Genomic DNA, 21,205 nt, shown 5'->3' with positions numbered 1-21,205 from the left:
GACGGTCCGTCAACCCGGCCGTTGCACCGAGGCGGTTCCGACTACTTTCAGTAAAATGGTCATAACTTCCTCGTCCGATGTCGGATTTTGACAAAATTGGTATCGATGGAAAGCTTATTTAATTATATATATGAAAAAAAGTAGATATTAGGGAAATTATACACGGTATAAAATATTTCTCACTTGGGAAGACACTTCTCAACCTTTTAGGGTTGGATTTACACTCCACCGAACACGCTCTAAGGCTCAGACTATGAGAAAATTTTGTAGGGTCTTACAGATCATAGGCCATGTTTGAATAAGTCCACTCTTATCCTAAACGACCAACCAAATGGGAATAAGTGTCCCTTGATCCCTTATTTGAGCCTAAAAGTTACCTAGTTTTTTGTTTTAACCTTTTCGCCTTCTTATTTTAATTACAATGAACCTATTTAAGCCCTAGTTCCTCCTGCACACTGTGTATCTCAAATCAGGCAAATCATGTAAGTTAAGGGTGGCTATCATAAGGGTGCATAATTGAAGATGGTATGAAGAAAGGTGTTGAATAAAAGAAAAAAAATAGGATTGGGTGTGGTAGAAAAGTTTGGAAAAAAGAAAGAAAGAAAAAAAATAGAAAAACAAGTGATAAATGCAAAGACAGAAAAAACCACACCCAAGTCAAATAGCAATGAAGGAGAAAAATGGATAACAAAAGAAGAATGGTTAAGTAGTGGAGCCAATAATGTAAGTGTAGTGTCATAGAGAGTGACTCACTATTTTCCATATGTACCATACCTGCTCCTAAGCCTGCATACAAGACGGGAAAAGTCCTATAGTGATCCCAGTCCAAATGTTCGAAAAACTATGATATAGAAAATAAGAGCAAGCCTATAGTATTTTATGCACATTATTTAAAATTCGTTGTGAGCTTGAGTGTTTTGATATAGTCCCTCTATTGATATGCGTTATGACAATATGACAGTTGGGAATTTCTTGTACTAAGGGTACATCGATTGTACTGTTAACTACTTATTTGTTCGAGTAGTGTAGATTGCATAATGCTTGATTGTTTGTTGCATGTTGCATTAATGAGGTCTAAGTCTATTTTGGTTTTGCTTGCATGGTAAGATCAGAATTAAGTACCTTTTATTATCACGGGACATAGAAGTGGATGGGATGTGTATGTCTTGCCATACAGAGGCTAAGACGGATTCAGTTATAGTAGTTAATAGATAAAAATATATAATATCTCTGTCGGAATTTGTTTATCTGATTTTGACTTAACATGGAGTAAAATAAAATTTTTAAATGTTGTGATATTATGCTAAAGATATATAAAATACACTAAAATGTTATTCAAACATGTGGTCTTAAATATATTATGTGACAACTTAAAATAAAAAAGCTACAAAAGTACAAAAAAAAAAACTTTGTTTTCAAACGAACTAAAAAAATGCAAAACAAATAAACTGAAAGGAAGGGTGTATTATACACTTCATTTTTTTATCCTATATGTATATATAAACTAGATATGGTCAGCTCGTGTCAGCACGGACCCAATATATATATTTTTTATCTTAATTTATATAACACAAATAAAATTTATATAATCAATCATTAAAATAATTTAAACTTTTAATTATTGTGATTTATAATATTTTTTTCTATTCTAATTAAAGTAATACTAATATAATTTCGAGAGTCGGCCAAATATTTTATATCTTTTGAATTTTTTAAGTTGTTAATTATGTGATTTATAATGTTTTTACATAATTTTTCAATAAGATATGAATCCATCCCATTTTATCTCATTTTCAATAATATATGTTACTTTATGTCTTCCTTTATCTCATCTCAATTTATGTGCACTAATATAATTTTGATTTTCAATCAATCTTTTTATGTCGACATATATTTTGTGTCTATTTTATCTTTTTATGAAATATTATTAATTTTTTAATGCATAAATGATTTATAATAATTAATTAGGGTGATACAGTAAAATTATGATTGAAGCAGCTTAAGCAGGCAGCACAAGCAGACATATCAGCCTCCTGCCTGCTTCAATGGTGTAACTTTCTTTATATCTTCCTCTGTTCCATCCAATTTATGTGGAACTAATATAATTTCGGTAGCCAACCAAATTTTTTATGTTGAAATATCATTTTGTGTCCATTTACCTCTTTTTATGAAATATTATTAATTTTTAATGCTTAGATGATAATAATAATTAATTATGAGTGATATAGTAAAATCACGCTGAAATAGCGAAACGAACATGTCTTAAATGACTTATAATAACTAATTAGAAGTGATATAGCAAAAATTAACTAAAATACCTGTGAGAAAAATGTAAGTGGACCTCATATAGTACTCAAGTTAATTTTAAACATCAAGAGTTAATTTATCATTTTATGTCTATTTTATCTTTTCTATTAAATATCATTAATTTTTTAGTACTTAGATGATCTATAATAATTAATTAGAGGAGATATATAAAAATTACGATCGAAGCAGCTGAAACAGACATGTTAGAAATGTCTGTTTTACTTATTTTTATTAAATGTTATTAATGTTTTAATACGTAAATGACTTATAATAATTAATTAGAGGTGATACAGTAAAATTACAACTGAAATAGCTAAAGTAACATACATGTCGACCTCATGCCTACTTGAGTTGCTTAACTTACTCTTATAAATAAGAGAATTTAGTAGGTGGGATTTATTTATTTAGCTCAATACTTCTTTGTTTAGACTTTATGTAAGAGACCCAAATACTCCCTTCTCTCTACTACCTTATATTTTCCCTCCCCCCAACTTCCCTTTAAAGCAATGTTCATCTTTATAAATATTCATCCTTCATTTAAAATAAAATAATGACCAATGCTTTAACAATCTCTTTTTCTATGCCAGCACCGAGTCCCATCAGATGCAAAACATTAACTCGGATTTCTTTTTCCATGTGTCGTTTAGGATCAAGACTCCTATGTTATAGACAGAGGTTTGGCCTAGCCCCCTCTTTGTCCCTTATAGTTAAGACAAGATCACCCAACCTTAAATTGGGTAAATTAATTTTTTATATTAAAAAAAAAACAAGAAGGGGAGGGGAGGCGGGGCGGGGTGGAGGGAGATATAAATGTAAATTAGAGCAAGTTAGGTATGATAATCCTCCTTCCTGCACTTTTTAGTAATTAAGCTCGATTCATAGCCTTTTCTGTGTTTGCTGGGTCGAACCCACAACCTCTGATTAAGGGTGAAGCAGCCCTATCCGCTGCACCACAACCCATGTTGGTGGCTATAAATAGTTAATAAATATGTAACACATGTTGAAATATATATACTTATCACTTAATCATAATTTCTTAATGTATATTCTTATTTTGATTAAACCACTTATAGCTATAGTAAGATACCTTGATTTAATGCAAATATTGTTGGGTTCAAGGTGTATGTGAATGGAAAATGAAGGAAAAATGGTGGAGAGAAGGGAGACACCAATTTGGAAAGTGTACTCCCAAATTGGAAAGTTCACTAATTTTTCCCATATTGGTGGGAGAAGAGAACTTGTGAGTGTTTATAATGAGAAACACTAACTCCACATGGTAAGTGAGGCAAGAAATAAGAGATGCCTCGCGTCGTCGTCGTCGTCGTCGTCGCTCGGCTCGGCTTCGAATTTGGATTTGAAAAATGATCGATCGATGAGATCTAATTTTTTAGATAAAATTTATTTAAAACTTGTTTACAAGTGATAATTTAATCCAAAATTCCAAAATATGAATTTCTCCAAATATGGGCACAATTCCAACGCATACACAACGCACATCACGAAGGAATGCGATCCTTCGAGAAAAGGCATACTGTTTAAAATGCGACCGATCTGGGCATGCAGATCAAAAAACTTCGGACACAGTTCAAACACAAATTCTCACTGAAATCTGCAAAATTTCATCTGCGGACGTACTTTGGACGCAGTCCTAGCGCAGTTCCAGCACAGATACATGACTGTTACAAAAAGGTGCCTTTCTGCTGAACCAATGCATCCTTTTTGAAAGGATACACTTAAGGCTATAAATACCTGGTATTTTCTTCAGGTATGGATATGAATTTTGACAGCAAAAACACTTTTATACTTAACAAAAACTCTGTGTGATCATTAAGTTGTTGAGTGAGTTCGTAGAATCTGACAATTTGAGGTACCGTTATTGTTCGGATTGTAGGTTATTTTATCATAGGAGGAAGATTCCATAACCTCGGGTACAGTGAGTGGAATTATTCCTTAAGGACACTCTGTGAAGTCGGGGTACTTGGCCTTAAATTCTGTTTCATCTATTTTCTGAAATCTAACACACTTTTTGGATAGATTATTAGTGATCTTGTATTGAAGGTGTTAAAAAACTTCAAAGGTGTTTTTGTTTATACATGAACTATTGTTGAAGTTGCTGTTGTATGTATGTATATATATATAGATATATATAGATATATATATATATAGATTCGTGTACCCAAAATACACATGAAATAACAACCTTAAGGAATAAATTTACAGAATCTGTATTGCTTATTTTTGGAGATTAAAGCTTTTAGATTCCTACTCCATTTGAATTTAACTAGTGATTTGAAGACATAAAATCTTCACCACAAGTTGAAAATCACTCGTTTGACGATTGAAAGTCATAAAAACTTCATCGTTAACTAGAAACAAGAGAGGTGTTTAAGTTATTGCAACTTGTTAATAAGTAGTATTCTCAAAATACTAAATTTTATTGTCTTGTGGTGACAGAAAAATGGCTAACGAAAGTCAAATGTAAGATGCGGCTACGACTGTAGGGGAAACTAGTATTGCCTCAATAAGTTGAGCAAATGCTCTGCAACTAATGGCACCTGCGGAGAAGCGCAGAAAATTTGTAGGCATTGACTTTAAGAGATGACAGAAAAAAATGTTATTTTACCTCACCACTCTATGCCTTCAAAGGTTCACTAGTGAGGATGCTTCTGAGGTGCTCAAGGTAACCTCAGACAAAGAGCATTTCATGATTGTAGAGACTTGGAAACACTCGGACTTTCTTTGCAGGAATTATATCTTGAGTGGTCTCCAAGACTACCTCTATAATGTTTACAGTGGAACTAAGACATCGAAGGAATTGTGGGGGGCACTAGAACGAAAATACAAGACAAAGGGTGCGGGAATTAAGAAATTCTTTGTTGCAAGGTTCCTAGACTTTAAAATGATAGATAGCAAATCAGTTGTATTTTAAGTGCAGGAATTGCAGGTAATCATCCACGATCTCCTAGCGGAAGGTATATCTTTGAAAAATACCTTAGTTGAACAAATTGAAAATGTTCTTAGTATTCACATAAACTATTTTGTAGGTTTGATTGTGAATGATGCATTTCAAGTAGCAGAGATCATTGAGAAGCTACCACCTATGTGGAAAGACTTCAAAAACTACTTAAAGCACAAACGCAAGGAGATGACTGTCGAAGATCTTATTGTCTGACTACGTATTGAAGAGGATAATAAGGCTGCCGAGAGAAGGTCAAAAGGTAATTCTACAATTAATGGAGCACATATTGTAGAAGATAACTAAAACAATTCTAAGAAAAGAAAGAAAGTTGAATAAGGAAGCAATCAACCCAAGAAGAAATTCACGGGAAAATGTTTCAATTGTGGAAATATTGGACACAAGTCCATGGATTTTCGTGCTCCAACGAAAGGCAAGAAAAAGGACCAAGCTAATATGGTTGAGTCCAATAAAGAAAGTGATGATCTGTGTGCTATGTTCTCAAAATGCAACTTGGTAGGGAATCCTCGCGAATGGTGAATGAATTTTGGTGCCACCCACCATGTTTGTGCCAACAAAGAGTTGTTTTCGTCATTCACTCCAGCTCAAGTAGAAGAAATGATCTACATGGCTAACTCCGCTACAGCTAAGGTAGAAGGAACAGGAAAAGTGGGCTTGAAAATGACTTCAGAAAAGGTCTTGACACTTAAGAATGTCTTGTATGTTCCAGAGTTACGTAGGAACTTAATTTTTATTTCACATCTAGATAAGAATGGATTCAAATGTGTAACCATTTCTGAAAAAATTATAATTAGCAAAGGAGAAGTGTATGTAGGAAAAGGTTATCTCACCAAGGGCCTTTATAAGATGAATGTAATGAATGTTAAAATCAATAAAAATTCAAATTCTTCTTAATTGCTTAAGTCTTATAATTTGTGGCATGAACGGTTAGGCAATGTTAATTACAAAATATTACGAAAACTGATTAGGTTAGAGGTTTTGCCAAACTTTGAGTGCAATAAATCAAAGTGTCAAACTTGTGTGAAATCAAAGTATGCAAAACATCCTTATAAGTCCGTTGAAAGGAATTCTAATCCATTAGAATTAATACACACTGACATTGTGATATGAAGTCAACACCATCACATGGTGGGAAAAAGTATTTCATAACTTTTATTGACGATTGCACTATTTAATTAAAACCTTCATTTGTTTGGTTGATAAATTCTAAGTTAGGCATATATTATTGTATTTAGATTGATGAAATTTGTATAACCATATTTTAAGTTGTTCAAACTTTTGTAGCATTGGTAGTCAATTATAATTTATAAATGATTTAAATATTTAATTATTGTGATCTATGACATTTTTTCTTCTATTCTACTAATTAGAAGTGACATAGTTAAATTATTATAACAAATACTTGTGAAATTTTATGTAAGTGGCCCCATATAAGACGTCAAGTTAATTTAAAATATCAAAAAATAATTTATCATTTTATGCCTATTTTATCTTTTTAATTTTTTAATACTTAAACAACAACAACAACAACAGTCATGTTTAATTAATTATTTTTAATACTTAAATGACTTATAAAAAACATAAAAAAATAATTTATTATTTTATGTCTATTTTTTTATTAAATATTATTAATTTTTTAATACTTAAATGACTTATAATAACTAATTATGAGTGATATAGTAAAATCGCAGTTGAAGCAGCTAAAACAGTTATGTCATAAATGTCTATTTTAAATTTTTTCTTAACTTTTTTTAATTTTTAATACATAAATGACTTATAATAATTAATTAGGGATAATATAGTTAAATCACGATTGAAGCAGCTGAAGCAGGCATGTCTACCGTAAGCAGCCTGCTTCAGCTGCTTCTTTGCCACTTATTATATAGGATAACTAGTCGGCTTACACCGTGCTACGCACGGCCCAATATTGATCCTTAAAAATTTTACGTTATGTATAATTCTATCATTTAATTAAAACCTTCATTTGTTTGGTTGATATATTCTAAGTTAGGCATATATTATTATATTTAGATTGATGAAATTTGTATAACAATATTTTAAGTTGTTCAAACTTTTGTGACATTGATAGTCAATTATATTTTTAAAATAATTTAAATTTTTAATTATTGTAATTTATAATATTTTTTCTTCTATTCTACTAATTAGAAGTGACATAGCAAAATTATTATAACAAAAACTTGTAAATTTTTTGTAAGTGATTTTATATAAGACGTCAAGTTAATTTAAAACATCCAAAAATAATTTATCATTTTATGTCTATTTTATATTTTTATTTAAATATTATTAATTTTTTAATACTTAAATGACTTATAAAAACATCAAAATATTATTTATTATTTTATTTATATTTTATTTTTTATTAAATATTATTAATTTTTAATACTTAAATGACTTATAATAATTAATTATGAGTGATATGGTAAAATCACGGTTGAAACAACTCAAACAGTCATATCATAAATGTCTAGTTTGAATTTTTTATTAAATTTTTTAATACATAAATGACTTATAATAATTAATTAAGGGTAATATAATAAAATCACGATTGAAGCAGCTGAAGCAGACATGTTGACCCTGAACAGTCTACTTTATGACTTATAATAATTAATTAGGGGTGATATAGTAAAATCACGTATGAAGCAGTTAAAGTAGGCATGTTGTCCATGAGCAGCCTGCTTCAGCTGCTTGTTGTGACTTATTATATAGGATAATATTTTTTGGCAAAAGCTATTAAATATTTATAAACAAATATTTACTAAATTCATTCAGTTACATGTCCACAAAAAGATTGATATCGAAGAATTATGTGTTGAACATACGGTAGAATAATTAGAAATGACATTGAACTAAGGAAAAAGATTACAAATTTGACTCATTTATATCAATGTTGTTACATAAAAGATTCATTCATGTCATTCCTTTTTTAGGTAGTTTCGTGAAATCATTTTTGCCACGTGACCTCTTATTTGAGAGGTTCACGTCACTAAATTCAAATCAAACATCATTATTTAAAATAAAAATTAAAAATCAAATCCATTAAATAAAATCCAACCCATACCCTACCCAATTAATGGTCCAATTTTATTATAATAAGTTCAATTTTTATTTTAACGACGTGGAAGGATTTTATTTTAATGAGTTTAATTTTTAATTTTGATTTTACATAATATTGACAGATGATATATTTAATCTTCTTCCCTAAAAGAATTTTGCCCAAAAAATAGGAAGTGAATTGTTTTGACTATTGTGGTCAAGATTTATTTCATGTTAACTAATCTATATTAAAACTTGCTATTAAAGTAAAATAATTGATAATCAATTAATATTGTGATTTATATATAATAATTACTTAAAAACTGCCTATTTATGTTTTATTTTTGTTTGTTTTTTCCCATTTACGTAAAAGGCCAAAATACTCCCATAACTCTAGTCAATCGCCTCCTCCCTCTCGGCCCCCCCCCCCGCACCCACCCACCCTCCCCAACCCCCAAGTGGACTTCCCTTCGAAGCAATATTCATCATCTTTATAAACATCCATCCTTCTTTAAGTACAATCCAAGATTTCATTTCAAAAGAAAAATTAATGACCAATTTATTGTGGCTCTGCCGTGGCCACTACCTTGTCCTTCTATGGATTTCGGAAGCCACACTTTTAACAATCTCCACTGCTATGCCACCACCAAATCCCCTCAAATGCAACAACGTTAACTCAGATTGCCAACTTTCCAATTCCTACGGAGTTTGGGGCGATAGACAAACATGTCGCGCCCCAAACATTGTATATCCAACAACTGAAGAAGAACTTCGTCGAGAATTAGCCAATGCAAACAAAAACAACCTTAAAGTCAAAATCGTAACACGATTTTCACACACTATTCCTAAACTTGCATGCCCCACGAGCAACTCAAAAAATTATGTCTTCATAAGCACTGAAAAATATGACTCTACGGTCGATATTAACATGGAAAAACTAACTGTCACCGCTGATGGTGGAGTTGGACTCCGAAAACTTATTGATACGATAGAAAAGGCGGGGTTGAGTTTGGTAGCGGCTCCGTATTGGGAAGGAGTGACGGTTGGCGGCGTAATAAGTACGGGGGCTCACGGTAGTTCGTGGTGGGGCAAAGGAGGAGCAATTCATGATCATGTTATTGGTATAAGTCTAATTGTACCAACTAATGAATCTGAGGGTTATTCTAAAATAATCAAATTGACACCAGAGGATCCACTTTTGAATGCTGCTAAAGTTTCTCTTGGATTGCTTGGCATCATTTCTAAAGTAAGAAATGTCTTTTTTCCTCAAAATTAATTTATTCACTCCGTTTCGTATTAATTAACTTTCTTTTAAAATATATTTATTTCAATTTACTTATTTAAATTCTAAAATCGAAAGTATACTTATATTTTCATTTTATTCTTGATAGAAATACTAAATGCATCCACAATTTTCAAAATTATTGAATGGTGCATAAATGATCTCAATTCTCAAAATCAAATTAAATAATTATTACTTCTTTCGTTTAAAAAAGAATGATTTACTTTGACTTGACACAAAGTTTAAGAAAACAAAGAAGACTTTTGAATCTTGTGGTCTTAAATTAAAATTGTGTCAAATGTACCAAAATATCCTTTAATCTTGGGTCCTAAACATGCCACGAGAAAAGTTGAAATTAAAGTATTGTAAAAAAAAAAAGATCATTCTTTTTTAAACAGACTAAAAAGGAAAGTAAGTTATTCTTTTTTAAATAGAGGGAGTACTAGTTCTAACTACTCAATGTTGAGATGGAGTAATATATATCAAAGTTCAATGTTTAATCATTGAATTAATTATTACATGTTAAAAGGCATACAAGGATAAATATATAAAATGCATCTCTATTTATTAATTTTTTTAATAGATGTGTCAAATTCATAAGAGCCAATTAATACAAAATTAAATGAATATATAGATTCTTTTTATACTCCAATATCCCTGTTTCTGTTTGCTTGTTTTATTCGATAATAACATTAGTTACAAGAAATATTGTGATGTAATGATTAAGAATTTCTATTTTAAAGGGGAGATTTTGAGCTTACTGAATGAAACACTAGTTCTTTGTAGAAAGCGCTTTATCCCTTACTGTTTCAATTTGAACATTTCATTAGGACATGCAGCCTTTTAAGGGAATATACTATATGATATTGTGTGTGATTAATTGAGATAATACATCAAAATCTCCCTAAATTTATTTGTCCAATTTACTTTAATACTTAAATTAATTTTTTATTTATTTACCTCTCTCAACAACTTTAAAGTAAGTTAATTTCAACTCTAATGATGACATGACATTTAAAAAAAAATGCATGAATTTTTTTTTTAAAGCCTATATATATATATATATATATATATATATAATACAAAAAAAATTCCTCCTTCCTCACCCATCTCACCCGCCAACACCCCCACCCTACTCCTCCCTTCAACTGCCATATGTATCACCAGTCCCCCCCACCACCAGTCGCCCCTTCCATCAAAGTTGCCCCCCTCCCTCTAATTTCTCCTCCTTCAATCCGTTAGATCAATAAAAAAATGAAATTGAATTTGAAAATTAAAAAATCTACATGATTTGAATATTTGGTTGTTGATTTTAGAAAATTTGGTGTTGATTTGATCGAATTTATCAGTTGGGTTGAATTTTTTATCACTATTTTATGGTAGTTCTTGATGATGGTGATGGTATTTTCCGGTGAAAATTCGTTGAAAAATCTGGAATGGGGTGTGTGCAGGTGTGGCTGTGTGGGGGTGGACGGGGGTGGATGGGGGTGTGTACTGTGTGAGGGTGGATAGGGGTGTGGCTATGTGGGGGTGGATGGTGGTGTGGTTGTGCGGGGGTGGACGGGGGTGGATGGGGGTGTGGCTGTATGGGGGTGGATGGGGGTGTGTGCAGGTATGGCGGTTGGGGGAGGGGGGAGGAGAGGGGTGGTTATGAAAAAGATGGAAAATAGGGGTGGGGGTATTTTTTTTATTTAAAATATTATATATATATATATATATATATATATTATTTAAAAAATATTTTATTTACGTGGCGGTGATTTGGTGCTGATGTGTCAGTGAGTGCGATATACTCTTCGTTATGAGAGTGATATTATATATTAAGGGGTGAATTTAATACACTTTAAAGATGTTAAGGAGGTAAATAAATAAAAATTTAGTTTAAATGTTAAAGTAAGTCAAGCGAATAATTTAGAAGATTTTGATGTACTAATTTACTTCATCAACTCATGATTCTTTTCCTTGTGTAAGTGCGGTTTGTTGATTTTAATTTTTATTTTTATTTTCATTTTTGTCCTTTATATATTTGTTAAATGTTTGTCTTTTTGACCGTAAAATCATTGCTATCTTTCGGTCAAAAGATTTAAGATTTAATCTAGGTCAAGGTTATATTTGTTTTCTCTTTTTAAGAGAAATCCATTAAAGAGTATTTATATTATTAATATATTCCTAAATTTGGATAAATGTTATAGATATATCATCCGTCATATTTTAGGTATAAATATACCTTTATCGTTAATGAAAAGATACATATATACCCCTAAACTTTGATAAATGGTATAGATATATCCTTCATCAAACTTTAGGTACAGATTAGAGGTGTGCAAAAATCGAACCGACCGATAAATCGAACCGATAAAAATGCTATTGGGTTATCGGTATTGGGTTAATGGTTTTTTATTGATTTTATAAAAAAAATTATTGGGTAAACGATTCAATTTCGATTTTAGCTTATTGGATTATCGGTTTTACCGATAACCCAAGAAGGATACACAAAGCTATTTTTTTTTACCTCCATTTATGTTTATATATATATGTAAATCAAAATCCTTAAAGATAATTCACCAATAAGAATAAATAATCTTATTGAAAAAGCAGATGCTTTTCACAAAGACATAAGGCAAAGAATTAGGATATATATATATACACTACTTATTCACAATTTGGTGATTCACAAAGTATTAACCTATTAAGGGCAACAAAGGCACAATATAAAATACGGGTATTATCGTATTGGAAAGCTTAAAGCATTTAGTAGCTTCCAACAATAAGGTTCAGTTTTTTTCTGAACTAACATTCAGTTCAATTTTGAAGATTCTTGTAAACTAAAAATGCATTGCGTAGGATTTTCGCGGTAACTAAGATTACATTTTTTTATGTTAGTTGTTACTATTTTTATTTTATGAGTATTTTCTTATTGGTTAAACCGAAACCGAACCGTTAAGGACCAAAATCGATAAATCGAAAATCGATAAGAAAATATCTTATTGGTTGGTTATTGGTTTTACATATTTAAAAATCGAAAATCGATAAACCGAACCAATAATACATAAAATCGAACCGAACTGACAGATGCACACCCTTAGTACTGATATACCCTTGTCGTTAATGAAAAGGTACATATATACCCTTCTCACTAATGGCAGGACATATGTCACAATCCTGTTCATTTGGTCATTTTAAATTTAATTTATCCCAACCTCACCTCAAAATAATTCTAATTTAATCCATAATTCGATCCAACTAATAACCCAAACTCGACCCGATCGAATAGAAAGAGAAAGAGAGAATGAATATACGTGAATAAAGATGTGTCTTGAAGGTTTTCTTAGACCAGATCGGGTTAGATTTATTATTTGGATCGGATTGTGGCTTAAATTAGAATTATTTTGGGGTGGGTGGAAATAAATTAAATTAAAAAAAGGCAGATGAACAGGATTGTGAAATGTGTCCTGCCGTTAATGAGAATGATATATATGTACTTTTTCATTAACGGCAAGGGTATATTAGTACCTAATGTATGACGGAGGGTATATTGATATCATTTATCAAAGTTTAGGGTATATATGTACTTTTTCATTAACGACCAGACTATATTTGTACCTAAAGTATGACAAAGAGTATATCTGTACCATAAGGTTTAGGGGTATATATGCACTTTTTCATTAATGGCAAGTATATATTTATACCTAGGTGAAAATCATTTCCCCCCTCAACTTTACTTTAAAAATCAAACCCCCCCCCCCCCCCCCCCTCAACTTTAAACAATAAGCATTCTCCCCCTTTTTCCTACTTGTCTTTTTTAAATACCTATTTTACCCTTACACTATTAATTTTTATTTTTCTTTACCATTTTAAAATTATTATATTTTTTATTTTTAATATATATAGTAAATTTTTTGAAATAAAAAGAAAATTATTTTCTAAACAAAAAGACAGTGAGAAATATATATTAAGTATATAAGTTAGTGATGTTCTAAATGAAATAAATGACCATGATATGAAAATTTATTTATTAATAATAATTAAAACTATAATATCTATTTATACTAGTGAAAATAACAAATAAAAGTAATTTTATAAACATATTCCAATGCATGTAATATAATAACATATAATAAAAATGGAGATATATTTTATATTAAATTAATTCAAAAGTTTACTTATGTTATAACTATATACTCCCTCATTCACTTTTACTTGTCATTGTTTTGCTTTTTGAGGTCAGCTTGCATGAACTTTGACAAACATTTTAAGATGTATAATTTAATATTTAAATTTAAAATTTAGATGATCAGAAAATATATGAAAAATGTTATAAGTTGCAATCCTTCTTCATATTAATAAAATGAAAAAATATATCTTAAAATATTTGTCAAAATTTATGTGGGTTGACCTGGAAAAACGAAAGTCACAAGTAAAAAAGAACCTAGGGAGTATATCGAAACTCATGTGCATATATATAAATATATATATATATATATATTACACACACACACTTAATGCATGTAAAATAAGAGATAAGGTACAAGATACCCCTAAACTATATCTGAAGTTGTAATGACACACTTAAACTTTAAGGGTAACCTATTACCACCTAAACTCATTTTGGTTGATCTGGCCGTCAAGTATCAGAATATTTTTGTACTTCTTTTGGGGGAGACGAAAAATATTTGTATGTTATCTCAATAAAATAACAATCATAAAAAATAACATTAGCTTTTGTGACAAGTTCATTAAAAAGGTTAAACTAAAAAATTTAAATAAAAATATATAAATATTTGACAAAAATAAATAATGTATATTATATAAAGATATTACTAATGCCAAGGTTAAAATAGACATTAACAAGGTAAAAGGGAGGGAGAATGCTTATTATTCAAAGTTAAAAGGGAGTTTGATTTTTGATTTTTAAAGTAAATTTGAGGGCATAATGATTTTCACCCATTTATACCTACCTAAAGTATGAAAAAAGATAAATATGTATCATTTATTTATTCAAGTTCAAATATATTTGTATATTTTCCGTTATTATAATATTGACTCAGCTGGATTCTACGAAAAAAAAAATAGGTACAAGTACACAAGTGGCCTTTCGGGCCAAACATTTACCAATCTTACCATATCTAGTCACACGTCTTTCAATTTTTTTCTTCTTTTAAATCCTTCTATGAATTGTTTTTCCCCCAAAAAATAGTAACACCTCATTATTAACTTTTTAATGATTAATTCAACTGTCAATCCCTACTTTATTCCTTCAAATCGTTTTTCTTCTCCTCCCAAAAATGCATTGTACATCCGTTCTCCATGAATGGAAACGTACAAACGGACCATCATTAAGAAAAGAAAAAGCAGCATGATAGCAAGAAATTTTAGGATTTGATTATAACTTGTCAATTGTCATTATTTAGATCTAATGTGCATTCAGGGGTATATAGTTCAAAGTTGGGTTATGGGTTGTTTACCCCCCTGAAAAAAATATAGGAGGAGGACAAAAAAAGAGCCGTTCAGCACAAAATTAGGAACAAGACACTTTTTTATTCCTTTTTAGTTTCAAAATTGGAACAAGATCTTCTCTTCTCTCTCTCTCTCTTTTTTTTTTTTTTTTTTTTAAAAAGCAACAAAATCATTAATTTTTAAAACTATTATATGAATATTTTGGGAATTTTAGGGTTCAATAAAGCGCACTATTGTCATGAAATATGCCCCCCTTACTAAGACTACTTCCACATTCAAAGCAAGTCTTGAGATTGTTTCCAAATGCAAAGTATTAACGTCAAACCTGTGTAGGTGACATTTCAGTTGGAGCCAGCATTCAAGAGAAGTATAAGATTTAATTTCACAAATGATAGTGCGATAGAAGATGAATATAAGGAACATGCAAAGAAGAATGAATTTGGCGATATTCAATGGTACCCTTCTAGACAAACTGCTGTCTACAGATATGACAATAGAGTCCCCTTAAATACTTCTGGCGATGGTCTCAATGATTTTCTTGGATTTCAATCCAATCCTATTTTGCTTTCCAAGTCTGTTCGAGCCATAGGTATTGTTCTACTGCTTCTTCTGTTCCAAATTACTTATCATACGTTTTATATTTATTTGTTCAAAATTATTTGTCCTATTTATAAAATCAAGATTATTTTATAACTGTTTTTTTAAAAAAATAATTTTACCCCTATTAAGCATCACACTCTTTAAAATTTTTGAAAATAAGATTGCTGAATTTCAAAGTCATTAAATGTAAATGACCTCTCTTTTCCCTTTTAATACTACTCCAAAGTCATTTCTGATCAATGAATCTAATTTTTCAAACAAATTGATTATTGATTTCTACTCATAATTATTGCTTAGTTATTATAGTATAAGGATAAAAAAGTAAAAATACACCTTCATTCGTTGACATCTTAAAGAGTGTGTCAAGTGCAATAGGTTCAAAGTAATTTGAAACGGGTTAAAATCATTTACACCTCCGAACTTTGTTGTAAAAATCAAACCTCCCTCAACTTTGAACAATAATCATTCTCCCTCCTTTTTCCTATTTGATTTTTTAAAATATCTATTTTACCCTTATATTTATATCAACATTTGTATCTCTTTTTTTTTTTTTTTTTAAAAAGACCTTTTTTTTTAAATCTATCTAACATATTTTCTATAAAAGTTAAAAAATATTTTTAAGATAAAAAATTAAAAGTGAGAAATATTAATTGAGTATATAATTTAATGACAAACTATAATATTATAAATGTACAAAATAGTAAAAAATTAATTTTACTAACAATCAACACTCTAATATATATTTATACATGAAAAATAATAGGTAATTATAATTTTATAAATATATTTCAATGTAGGTATACAAAATAATTAATAGTCGAGGGTCTTACGGAAACAATCTTTCTACGTCTCTGAGGTAGTGGTAAGGTTTGTGTACCCCTACCCTCCTCAGACCTCACTTAAAAAATTTTACTAGATAAAATATTGTTGTAGATGTATATTTGTTACAAATCAAATGATTGTTGTTGATGAATTTTAAATTATAGTTTTGAAAATAATTGATATTAACAACCAAAACTCATTTATTTATATAGACATTAAAGAATAAGAGAAAATCAAAATATGCATCTATATACATAATTGCATACTCACATAAATACTTAATACGTATAATATAAAAATTTTAAATGTAAAAAATACCTTTAGATTTTGTAATTAATTATAAAAGAATTTATTAATAATGTTGAAAAGTGGGCTTGAGAATTTGTATACCTACATTGAAATATATTTATAAATTATAATTACCTATTATTTTCACGTATAAATATATATTAGAGTTTTGATTTTTAATAAAATTAACTTTTACTATTTTGCTCATTTATTTCATTATAGGTTGTCATTAAATTATATACTCAATTAATTCTTCTCACATTTTTTTTTAATCTTAAAATAATTTTAACTTTTATAAAAAATATGTTATATAGATTAAAAAATTAAAAAATATTTTTATAATTTTTTTTTTCAAAAGAGAGATACAAATGTTGATATAAATTTAAGAGTAAAATAGGTATTTTTAAAAAAATTAAATAGGAAAAAGGAGGGAGAATGATTATTATTCAAAGTTGAGGGGGGTGTTTAATTTTTACAGCAAAGTTTGGGGGTATAAACGATTTTAACCCATTCTGAAACATACAGAGTATCTATAATCTACTTTCTCCTTACAACAATACTTGTGCATGTTGCTAAAAATAGTTTTCCAGCAATACTTGTTCAGTTTGAAAAAATTAATGGATAATTTATCTATTTCTACCTATTTTGCCCTTATTATTAATTATAGTTATTACCCAATATATTTTTCAAAGCATTAAATTTATTATATTCAAAGGTGATACAATAATACTTTCTTCTATTGACTTGACATTACGAAATACCCCCTCCGTTCCAAAATAATTGAATTGTTGGAGTATTTTTTAATGTTCAAAATAATTGAATTGTTCATTATTTAAGATAGATGTTTGAATATTTTTTTCAATTTTACCCTTCATTAATTAAATTTTCAAGGATGAGTTCCAATGATCATTACTAATGTTTTGGAGTTTGAAAAGGGTAAAAATGAAAAAAAAACCATGATTAATTTATGTCTTTATTTTTTTTCTTAAAATATGTGTCATATTCCAATAATTCAATTATTTTGGAACTAAGGAGATATTTCTTAATGTCAAATATTGTGGGATGAAAACAAGAAGTAAAAATCAATTATCAAATCTTTCATTTTTACTATATCAATTTGGTTGCATTTCATTTCCCACGTTAACTAATCACCCTTTCTGTTAATTATAGTTATTACTCTAAAGTCTAAACACATATATGACGTGATTCAGTAACGAACCCTCCTATAATATTTCCAACCAAATGCTTCGGTTAACATTTCATAAAACTAAGCACGTTGGAGCTTTTAATTACTTGTAATATAATATGCCTTCCTGTAATTACATTATATTCTAATACATAGCATAAAATGAAAATATTCTTCAAGTTAATATTACTTTCATTGTTTGTGTAGATATGTAGCATATATGGTGTGAGTGCTTGATTTTAAAATATATGGAGCATATATTTATTTAATCATATTATAAGAGTGTTTAATGTAATTTACCCTAACTTCTTCTTTTGTACACGTAAGTACTTATATATATATATATATATATTTTAAATTGCTTTGATTATATATAGTAATTTACTTAGTTACAAACACGTATATTCATTGTTTACTTTCATATTCAAAACACATACATTCATTGTTTAATTTCATAATCAAACATTTACATCCCTATACATATAATGAGTGGAAATACATGTAAGTACTTATATTTTGCTTTCAAGTTACCACCTTTGATTATTCACTTAAAATTATGTTAGTTTACTTCGATACAACCATCTTATATTCAAAATCAAGTGGTCAGTTTTAATTTGATTGTCAATTAAAAGTAGCCATCTTATATTATTTTGATTTGCAGAAAAGGGATTTGAAACCACTAGAAATGTAGGTGGAAAATGCACAATGGCAAGTTCTTTCGTGGCATACAAGAAACTGATAGCAAATGGATTTAAAAACAACAAATTAATCTTCACTGGTTATCCAGTAGTAGGCCATCAAGGCAAAATGCAAACTTCAGGTTCTTGTTTATACTCATCTCCTATAGACATCACCACCACATGTGCTTGGGATCCAAGAATCAATGGACTCTTCTTCTATGAATCCACAGCCATAATCCCATCTTCAAAATTCGTAGATTTCATACGTGGTGTGAAAAATTTGCGCGATTCGGTCAAGTCAGAGAGTATGTGTGGGGTTGACCTGTATAACGGATTCCTATTTCGTTTTATCAAGGCCTCAGATGCATATTTAGGCCAAGGCGAAGATTCAGTGGTTGTTGATTTTAACTATTATCGTGCTAGCGATGCCTTAACCCCGCGACTTAACCAAGACATTTGGGATGAAATTGAGCAAATGGCATTTGTTAAGTATGGGGCTAAGCCACATTGGGCTAAGAATAGGATTGTAGCATTTCTTGATGTGCAAAAGAAGTATCCAAAATTCAACAAGTTTGTTGCTGCCAAGGCACAAATGGATCCCAAGAATATGTTTTCTAGTGAATGGTCTGATGAGATATTGTTTGGAAAACAAGAAAGTTTAAAGGGTGATGGATGCGCCTTAGAAGGGCTGTGTATTTGTTCAGAAGATAGACATTGTAGTCCCTCAAAAGGGTACTTTTGCAAGCCAGGACTTGTTTATCAAGAAGCACGTGTGTGTAGGTTTTCATCAACTTCCACAAGTTGAATAAACATTTTATCCTACTGAAAATTAATGTCCAAGATAGAACCAGTGTACCTCGTGTTTTGTCTTGATGCAAAATTTCAATTCCAGAAAAACAAAAAAGCAATAACATGTGGCACTCGAATTGGAAGAAGCGTGAGATTTATGGCTTATTGAGGTTAATGTGTAGAATTAAACCAGACCACATATTTTAAGTGGCTGACTGACTTATAGATTTTCCAAAATTTTAAATAGAAAATGTTGTAGTAATATTTTATCATGTGTTAAAATATTCAATCATGTTTTGTGAGTTGGCGACAAATTCCCTAACGGGAAAGGAACCTAATTAGCTAAGTATACTTAAGCTAATTGTTATGTAACTGTTACCTTAGGGTGGGTGTTAGACTGAAATCGAAATTTAAGAAAGAGCAAAGAAATTTGATATTTGTGCATATGAATCTTAATATGCCATAAATTAGACGAAATGAGATCTCTTACCTTCTTATAATTTGAATAGAAGAAAATGATCTTTCATATTTATTATGTGTACGGTTGAGGAATGGTCGCTTATGAAATTGAATCTGCTCGCTAGTACCATCTTTTGTCCGAATTGGCACTCTGCAATCTCGTTACTCTTGATTTTTCCCTCCTCTAAATTGCCTTGGTAAATTTACTGCCTTATCTATTTATCTCCAACAAAGTAATCAATAATAACATTTTCTCTTTGCCTTTAAGAAGATAGTATTTGCAGAGAAACTTTATTTTGTGTCTCATGTAACCGTCATAAATTGTGTGAGTCTTCATTTGTTTTGTGATATAAATTATTTAAGAAAGTAACAAAAGGTAAGGATGTAACAAAGGAGAATCTAATGAAGTAATATTATTCACTTTTTCTTAATATAAATATGGCTATTTATAGTCAAAATGAAAACTTATTCAACTAGCTATTTACAAGGTGTGCGGGATTATTTGACATTAAGCCTAACTAAATATAAGCCACATGGCATCAACATTTGACACATCGGCATCCACTAATCTTTATAACACTTCACCTTGATTGTCCATGTAAGAAAAATTTACTGAATTTGCATTTGAGTGCTGCCTTATTAAAAATCTTACCAGGAAACCTAGTGGAATAAAATTTTAGTTAAGGAAAAAAGAGTACAACGTGTATTCTTACACCTCCTGATGAAGACCTCAATTCAAATAGTTCAGTTTTTGCATTCCAATCTTATGTACCATCCTCTCAAGAGTTGAAGTTGGTAACGATTCAGTGAAGAAATCTGTTAGATTGTCACTTAAACGGATTTGTTGTACATTAATATCACCATTCTTCTGGAGATCGTGTGTGAATAATAAGTGTGATAAAATGTGCTTCGTTTTATAGGATTGTGGGCACCTTGAGATCAAACTTTAGGCCACCTCTCTCTTTGATAAAATGTATCATCGATCTCAATCATATGCATTCTGTACTTCCTTTATGAATAACTATTATCTCAGCATGATTTGAAGAAGTAGCAACAATAGTCTGCTTCATAGATCGCCATGATATAGCAATACCTTCATATATAAACACATAGCCTGTTTAAGATCGAGCTTTTTGTGGGTTAGATAAATTACCCGCATCTGCATGAACAACAAAATCTGCACTAGCTTTATTAGTATAAAATAAACCCATATCAATAGTCCGTTTTAGATAGCTCAATATATGCTTAACTCCATTTCAGTATCTTCGCGTAGGAGAAGAGCTATACCTTGCTAGAAAATTAAC

The 21,205-nt window shown here is 30.0% G+C and overlaps 1 protein-coding gene across 1 annotated transcript; it reads left to right on the top strand.

Moving 5' to 3' along the window:
- Positions 1–8,853: 8,853 nt before the first annotated feature.
- Positions 8,854–19,878, top strand: LOC107879723 (L-gulonolactone oxidase 3). Its single transcript, XM_016726675.2, has 3 exons — positions 8,854–9,584; positions 15,411–15,666; positions 18,635–19,878. The coding sequence occupies exons 1-3, from the start codon at positions 8,889–8,891 to the stop codon at positions 19,456–19,458; spliced, it is 1,776 nt and encodes a 591-aa protein (XP_016582161.1). The 5' UTR covers positions 8,854–8,888; the 3' UTR covers positions 19,459–19,878.
- Positions 19,879–21,205: the final 1,327 nt, after the last annotated feature.

This window comes from Capsicum annuum, chromosome 8, assembly GCF_002878395.1.
Source record: "Capsicum annuum cultivar UCD-10X-F1 chromosome 8, UCD10Xv1.1, whole genome shotgun sequence".
Lineage (NCBI taxonomy): Eukaryota > Viridiplantae > Streptophyta > Magnoliopsida > Solanales > Solanaceae > Capsicum > Capsicum annuum.
The sequence above is the reverse complement of the archived record's forward strand: the minus strand, read 5'-3'. Positions and strand labels throughout refer to the sequence as shown.

What these genes read in the sequence shown, in the direction of transcription:
- LOC107879723 (XM_016726675.2), top strand. Translation starts at nt 8,889, where the DNA reads ATGACCAATTTATTGTGGCTCTGCCGTGGCCACTACCTTGTCCTTCTA. An exon ending in TGCTTGGCATCATTTCTAAA is followed by an intron (nt 9,585 to 15,410) that starts GTAAGAAATGTC and finishes AAACCTGTGTAG; the next exon opens with GTGACATTTCAGTTGGAGCC. An exon ending in CAAGTCTGTTCGAGCCATAG is followed by an intron (nt 15,667 to 18,634) that starts GTATTGTTCTAC and finishes TTTGATTTGCAG; the next exon opens with AAAAGGGATTTGAAACCACT.